At 30.1% G+C, this 8,850-nt stretch overlaps 1 protein-coding gene across 1 annotated transcript; it reads left to right on the top strand.

Moving 5' to 3' along the window:
- The first annotated feature begins 3,202 nt into the window (after window positions 1-3,202).
- Window positions 3,203-3,706, top strand: LOC118037986 (uncharacterized). The gene has a single exon (XM_035044189.2). The coding sequence runs from the start codon at window positions 3,203-3,205 to the stop codon at window positions 3,704-3,706; it is 504 nt and encodes a 167-aa protein (XP_034900080.1).
- Window positions 3,707-8,850: the final 5,144 nt, after the last annotated feature.

Here is an 8,850-nt window from a genome sequence, read left to right as displayed (position 1 = left end):
AAAACATCAAAAGATTTGCGTTTGTTTTTAAAATATGAGAAAAACGTTTTCTTTCATTATGTTAAAATATGAAAAAAAAAAAAAACATTTTTCTCTAAAATTGTTTTTGCAGACCAAAAAAAACTTCAAATATAAGAAGATTTTACCAAGTTTCTCAAACATCTCTTCTCCTCATCATTAATGGCCTAATTAATAGCCAATTACAACAAAATTTCTCCCAAAATTCTATAAATTTAAAAAATTAGGATTTCTATTAAATTCTTGAGTTAACTCATAAAATTATATAATTTTTTATTCAAAATGTATCTAACATATAAAATTATATTAAAAAATTGAAAATTAATAAAATTAAATTTAACACTTGTAAAATCAAGAATCACAATTTTGACCCGAATTGATAAGTTCACATGTGACAGTCGTTGGATATGTGATATATGTGGAAAGAAAGGCAAACAAGGTGGCGGTCGTTGGATATGTGGAGCCATCAAAGGTGGTTGCTCGCGTGGCATATCTCGGGTAGCGTTATGGTCATACGTGCCATATGATATGGTGGCCCACCCTTTTGCACCCGGGGTTTATAAAAAAAGAGCCCCTGCTGCTCATGATTGTAATTAGTTTATTTTTGTCCTTTGATTTTAGGGCTTTTAATTATTTTTTTTAATTTCCTAGTTTTGTATGCCGTGGACAGTGGAGTATTTATTTGTATTGTATTTTTTTTCATTGATTTTGTTAAGAAATTAAATATTTGTTTGCTTTGGTACATTATTTGTACATTGTGATGAAACATTTTCAATTTGATAGAATTTTTGCAATGCCATCGCTATTATTTTTTCAATTAAAATTAGTATATTGCTCTCAAAATTTCTTTCAAGAAGTCACATAAATGATTATCATGCACTTGTAATTCAGTGTCCATATATATATATATTTTTATAGAATTGTTTGCTTTCTTAAAAAGCAATAACTTGAAAAAATAAATTGGAATACCTCCCCCTCTAAAATATCTACAAGGTTAATAATTTTTGTTTTAATCATGTTATATTGTTATTTATTACTTGGTTGGAATTACCAATGTATAATTGGTTAAAAACACTTAATTCAATTTTACATTGTATTTTTCATTTCATGGAAAAAAACAACTTTTTAACAAACTTAATCCTACCCATCAAATTATGTACATGCAAGGTTATCATATATTCAAAGAACCTAGTGGATTCTAGCAAATAACATCAAAAAAATGGATTATGATAAGATTTTAACGAGACGATTCTAATCACATATTAAAAAACCACTAAATATGGCTGCAATTTATTAGGAGTTTTGTTCTGGGTTAATTTAGAATTAATCACGACCTCATTTAATATTCTTTTAAGAAATAGTTATAATTATTTTGTTGAAATCTTTCTAACGGTACTAGATATGTCGAAAACAGAGTCCTAAGATATTTTTGATGACTCATTCATTCTTTTTTTTCGTTTTCTATTTCTTTCTCATACCATATCATTTTATCTCTTTTTTCTTTTTTGACCATTGAATCTTCATAAAATTCTTGGTTGATTTTTGTTAAGATTAATTAATATACAAAAGAAAGATTTTTGAAATATTCAATAAACAATCGCTATTTCAAATAGTTGTTGTGTAGAAAAATGTATTATGAGACATAATGGTTATTACAAACAATGGTTGTGTATAAAAACAATATTATGAAATATAATTATGTTTAAATTATATTTTTTTAAAATATTTTTTCAATATGCAATATTGTCCCAAAACTTTTAACAAACTATGCTATATATATATATTTTTTTAAAATAGAAAATCCATCAACCAGTTGCTTACACCCAAAATTAGTAATGGAATGAATCAGCAACAGCTCTCAGTTGAAACCACATTGTTGGATAGACACAAAACATAACTACTTGATTAGCTAGCAACTTGTGTGTTAAAGGATATCTCCAGGGCAGACCGGTACCTTACACGTTTGTGCGTAACACGTGGCATGTAATAATTGGATTCGGAAATGCCAGAATGAAGAGGCAAAAACCTCATAAACAGCACATAATAGGCCAAGAATAGTCGTCTCTTCATAAACATGATAGACGCTTAGCTGGCAATCAACAAATCAACGGTCAGAACTCACTGACAGCATCGATTGTCGACGTGGGATTGTTACTCTTTGAAGCTTCAATCATTGGTGTTTTTTTTTTTAATTTCCGTAATATATTTTTCCTTACTTCTTCTCCTTCTCCTTGGTGTTCTCTCTTTCTTGTATTTTCTGTGGAGGAGAAACAAAAAGCAATCTCTTGGGTTTTTGTTCTTTTAAAGATTTGGTTTGGTTTCTCTCTTTGAAAGTTATCAAGAACAGTAAAGGGGCTCTTGATTGACTGATGCAAGTTTAAGATTTTCTATTCTTTTTAGAGAAAGAAAGAAGTTTTCTTTTGAAATGAATTTGTTGTGTGAGGTTTTCTTTGCTGAAGAAGAAGAGAAGGTTGAAGGAGAGTGGGAAAAGGAGAGATAGTATTTACCAAAGCCAAGGTAGCTAGCAGAAGTAGAGAGGCAGATAGCTATAAACAACATACAAAATAAAATTTCATCTAAGGGGTTTTAGTTTGTTCTGCTTCTGCTGGTAATAATTATTCTTATCAGAACTTTGTTCTCATTTTATTTTCCTATATATATATATTTTTTTTTTCCATGCAAAGCAAGTTTTCCTTGTTTGATTTTGTTCAATGTTTTTGTTCAGTGAGGAAAATCTTATTTTGTTTTCATTCATTTTTATTTATGTTTGTCTTTCTTGATCATTTCAAATGTCTTCGTCTTCGTCTTCGTCTTTTTTTTTCTTTGCTATGAGTTTTTAAAGACATATTTATATGATGAATATGTTGCTGTTCTGTTTCCGTGAACAGAGAATCAAAGAAAAACCAGACATAAAGGCTTTCTTTTTGCCTTTATGTGTAACTGTTTTTCAACACTTTTTTTTATGCATTCTACGCGGAACGCGTGATAATAATGACTCATTTCTTTTATTTCTTCATGTTTTAGAAGCTAAGAAATCATAATTTGAAAACAGAACGGTCACATCTCTCTATTTTATTACCTCAATCATATGTAACAAGTAGCTGGCAACCAAATTGAAATGGAATCATGTACTCCCTTGTTAATGGTTTAATGTTGTTTTGGTTGATTTATAGGGTAATTGGCAATGTCTGCTACTATAATCAGTGACCCTATGGTGGTCTCCGCACCGGAGACACAAGCAACAGCAGCAGCCGCAGCTGCGGCAACGACAGCAACACAACTCATTGCACAGATAGAGGTTGAGTCCGTCAGATGTGATTGCTGTGGCCTAATCGAAGAGTGCACGCCAGAATACATTGAAAGAGTACGCGAAAGATATCATGGAAAATGGATTTGTGGGTTATGCACGGAGGCTATAAAATATGAAATTGTAAGGACTGAGAGGCTTATTAGCACTGAAGAAGCAATGACAAAGCACATGAACGTCTGCAAGAAGTTTGTCTCCTCAGGGCCGCCTCCTGATCCAACAACTCATTTGATAGCCGCCATGAGACAAATCCTGAGAAGAAGCTTGGATTCTCCGAGAGGTTCAAGGTCAACCCCAAGTAGTCCTAACAAAACGAACGGAGCAATCCGTGTCGCTGCACTTGCTAGGTCCGAAAGTTGCTTCCCTGCTTTGTCTGGTTGATATAGAATTCTGAGCATCGTGGAAGACGGGGTGATTCATAAAATGGTGATGAAGCTATTGGAAGAAAAAAAGAAAAAAAAAAGAGAAAAAAACACATTCCATTGTCATGCAAATAAGAAAGATCAAAGGATTGAAGTTAGGTGCCTAATCTAGCCACTTATATAGTTTATATAGTTGTTTAATACAGAACTTCCTGTCAGAAGAAAAATCATGGAACTCCCTTTTTTCCTGAAGCTTTATATTTCAGCTGTACGAACTTGTGTAATCTGTCTTTTTGAAACCATGGCTTCCTTCCTCTTTTTACCAAACTGTATCTCTCAATTTTGATACGTCTGGTGTCTTTGGAATTATGAATTGCCGGTGCGTTATTTCTTTCCATGGCTACAGATGCTTGATGACCATTTAGTGTTGATGTACATACATTATCGAAACATAATAATTTGGTCCCCGGATGATACTTGACATAATTCAACATTTGGTTTTGGAGTTGGTGAGATATTATTAAAGATTGAAAGAAAATTGAGTTTGTGAATAGATCCAGAGAAGGCTTTGGCTAGCATGGATTCTTCTAATGGTGGGAGACCTACTTTTTGGGGCTCTCGGCGCTCCAGGTTCCACTAATGGCTTTTCTTTATTTGATTCTTCTGAAAGAAAGCAAGTTCACGTCGTGGGTGACTCTGATTTTTTTTTTTTTTATTTCTTTTCAATTAATTTTTTTTTATAATCTCTTCTTTTAATATTAAATTTATTTATATTAACTATTATACTCTCATAACACGAATTGCAGATTTGACATGTTAACTCAACTGACTCAAATTTTTTATTTTATTTTATTTTATCATTTAATAATTTTTTTGATTAAAATATAAGAAATTTCATCCATTAATATTAGATTGATTATAATTTTTCTATATCTTTCCTCATAAAACAATGTTCATCGGAATAATGCTTTGTTTTTTTTTTTTCTTTTATTTTTTTCAATCAATGTTTTTCTTTTATATATTATTAATATTTTATCATTTAATATTAGATTTTATTTATAGACTTATCACACTTTTATGACATGAATCGCAAGTTTGATGAGTTAACCCGATTGACATTGAGTTGGCTCGGGTTTTTTTTATATATATATTTTTTAATTTCATCATTTAATATTGGATCAGTTGAAAATTAAACTTCATAATTTATTTTAATTTATTTTCTCTGGAGATATCTAAGTCTAATGATCAAGGTCAATTGGTTGATCCAATTATATAAGCTGGTTGACTGGTTTACATAAAAACCATAATTTTATAAATATTTTCTTTGAAATATGTTTTATGAATTAAAATATACATTTTTATCTAACTTATAAACTAAAAAAAAAACTTTAATTAAAATCTCAAAAACAATTTCAGTATTAACCGTTCGGTTGATTTAATTGACCATTATAAACGGCCGACCGGTTTATCATTCTTAAAATTTTATTGTAGTTGTAAACAACAATAAAATTTTAATTAATTGATGTTGCGATTTAGACCTATGACTTTTAAAAGTATATTATTTTAACAAAACTTTTTATTGATATAGTAATTCACTATTTGTTTTCATGTTATATGTTATATGCTAATTGCCCATTTTGTCATTCATATCTTCCCAACTCTCAGTACCTCTCATCTTTTGACAGTGAAACAGCTAGTAGGGTTGAGACCAAGATGCAACCTTTCTTTTTATGATATTGAATTACAGCACTGTTTTGAATAAGTACAATGAAGATTGATAATATGCTTTAGTGCTTTTTTATTATTTAATCATGTAACTTCCTTTCTATCATCAAGGAATCTATCTGTGACTCAGAATGTTCTATTCTATCATGTCTTTCCTGTCCCAAAAACATAAAGATTAAAAATCTTGTAAGATTCTCGCACTTCCATCAAATTCATAGATATCTAGAGGATTTCATTCCAAGAACTCCACACTTATTATCCTACTTTAAATCTGGGCTGAGTTTAGCGTTCTGGGTACCGAAGGATGAAGATCTTAACAGGAACCAGTACTACTTGGCTGGAATTATAGCGATGACTAGCAAAGGTGTGTGTGTGTGTGTGTGTCTATATATATATATATATATATATATATGGGTTTTTAATTACTGGAAAATAGAACATAGAAAAAGAAGAAGCTATTTCTTAAAGATATTTAAAAAAAAAAAACATTATTCTCAAGAATAGGAAGGTGTAAAAAGAAAGAAATGAATCAAATAACTTCGGTTAGCTTTGATGAAAGGTACTAATCAAATTATTGAGCCGTTAATCATTACAGCTAATATTAAAGTCAGCATCACAGACGTGTATAAAAAGAAGAAGAAGGAGAAAAGATGCTACTGAAGTCTCAGTCTTTATCCTAATAAAAAATCATGGATAGGCATGCATTGAGCCCCATGCTCTCCATGCCATGACTGCAACTATTCAAGAATCAAAACATGTATCTTGCTTAGATTGTGGTAAAGCTAAAATGTGCATGGAAATAGATCTGGACGTGTGATGACCAGAAATGGCTGGTAAAAGTAAAATACACGAGGCACGGGGAAGGATGAACAGAAATGGCACAGATTTGAAGGTGCAAAATCAATTTAGATCGACAAAATTTGACCTGAACGGGTGAAAAGTGCATAATTGGAGTTATTACCTTTGTAAGTAGATCTGGATTACGAGAAAAAGGTAAAAAAAATAAAAAAAAGAAGAGGGAGGGAGGTTGAAATGTCATGTCAGGAGCATGAGATTTGGGCACTGTCGATTCTTCGAGTTCTGGATTAGATAGGTGATCAGCACACAGGAGTGAGTGACAGCTAAGTCAGCAACCCTATTGAGAGTCGCCTCAGGTGATAAACAGAGGAGACTTTCCAGGCAGAAGTTCTTGGAGACGGGCAACTGCGCTCGGTTGGTAAGATGGAGAATCATGTCTTCTACTCATTGCATATATTTCTTTCATTGATTGATTTTCTCATACGCTATTTTCAACTGTGAGCTTGTGATTTGGCATAAATTTCTTTGGTTATATAGACAAACTTGTCAAAATCTCGAGAATATTGCAAACGCCAAAGATTAGAGTTTTTAGTGTTTTTGTGATGTAGGAAAAAAAAAAAAAAAAGGTAAAATATAGTTAACATTAATAATTACTAAAAAACTAAAAGAATACTTTATCTCTCATTCCAAAATACTATTCACTGTAATGGTGTTTTATTTTTTTTCTCTGTATTTGCCCTTTTATTTTATTTTTAACTTTTTTCAATTTTAATTTCAGGCTTCATTAATAATAAAAAAAACCTAAAACATAAAAGGGTTTTACTGTAGCCCTTCTCGTAAAATATTATTCACTATTATTGTCTTTTTTTCCTTCTTTGGCTTTCTATATTTTATTTTTTATAATCCATGTTTTTTTTTTTTAAATTTATCTTTCAACATTAGTTTTATTAACGATTGAACTTTATTATTTTTCTTAATTTACTTTTTGAGGTTATCTTGATCTCGTGACCTGAATATGATTAACTCATGTTGACCCGAATCGATTTAATATGTTGCATCCTCAATAGTTATAAGAAAACATCATCTTGATACTTATTTTAAGTCAAACTATGCTTTTAATTGTTGTTTGAGTTACTTTTCAACTCGCCAAATCAATTGGGTCACATAAAATCAATCTCCCATGATTTAATTTTTTTTACTAGAAAAAACATTAGCAACATCCAAATTTTTTTTTATGATAAAGAAACTTTTTATTTAACTCGCATTGTAGCGCAAATCAATAAACAATAATTCAATAGAATGATGTTTTGGCAAATTTTCTCTTGGATTAAAAAAACAATTGAGCTAGGAATTGGGAGCATAATGATCTTTTTATCATGATTCAATGTTCTTTTCAAATTGTTAGGAAGTAGATTAATCTTTTTAATTTTTTAGAACAACTAAAATACTTAAAAACCAAAGGGCTATTGTCTTGTTTTTATTATTTATTAAAGTTAAATCACTTAATTACCATTGGGTTCAAAATTAACAAAACTACCCTTTAGTGATATTTAGGTTTTTTCATCTTGGCATTTTGATATTTTAATTAACATTTAATATTAAAAAAAGCTCTATTGGTGTCTACCAAACACGCGCTAATAGGTAGGTGGCCCTCATGCCCTTCAAGTGGTGTGTGTGAGACTGTTCGGTCATCAAACATTGTTTTTTCTCAGTAAGCATTTGAAAGGTCTTGACCCTTTCTCTGTGATGGGGTGGCATGTGATCCAAATGCACCTTTGATTTGGCATCAACGATTATTTTTTTTTTCCTTTTCTTCTTCTCTCTACCCACCTCGAATTTTGTGCCAACCCCTTTACAAATTTAAACTAACCTCTTAAAATTGTTTTGCTTAACATTTGATCATTGTCCCTTTAACTACTATTTCTTTTATTTTGAATAATCTATAAAATTATAATTTTTTTTTAATTTCACCCCTTCCATTTTCTTTATCTTTCAAACTTGGTCCGCATTCTTTGGATTGCTTGGGATAATTTTTTAAATTGTTATTTTTTACAATTTCATCCTCCTTGGATTTGTTTTCTATCAAATCTGATCTCTATTTTATTATTATTATTATTACTTTGAAAAGTTTCTTAAATTGATATATTGTTTCAGAATTTCATCATTCAATTTTTGTTAAAAATTAAGCTTTTTCTTGATTGAACCCGAGTCTAGGATTTCACGGATTATGAGTTTTAGAGATAATTTTATGAGTTTGCTTTGTTTTTATCTTCCTTTGTTTAAGCTATTTTTCTTTTTTTGTTTTCATCCTTTAACATCCATTTAATTGGAGATTAGGTTTTGTTCTTTTTATTTATTTGCTTTATGTAGAATCTTTCATTGGTCTTGAAAATAACCTTGGTTATCTCAAGTATTTTTATTAGTCATTCATTGTTGTTTTTTATGGGTTAGTTCTTTTATTTGGTTTTTCCTCGATCCCATCATTCAATATTTGGATTATTTTTAAAAAAATTATAATTTTTTTTCAATTTCATTCTCTTTTCTTTTTAAAATTTTTAAAATTTAGTCTTCATTCTTTTGATTGCTATTTATTTTATTTGAGATAAATTTTTAAATTTATCTTTTTATAACTTTATCCTC

This window comes from Populus alba, chromosome 3 (genome assembly GCF_005239225.2).
Source record: "Populus alba chromosome 3, ASM523922v2, whole genome shotgun sequence".
Lineage (NCBI taxonomy): Eukaryota > Viridiplantae > Streptophyta > Magnoliopsida > Malpighiales > Salicaceae > Populus > Populus alba.
This window is presented reverse-complemented; position numbering and strand designations above follow the sequence as displayed.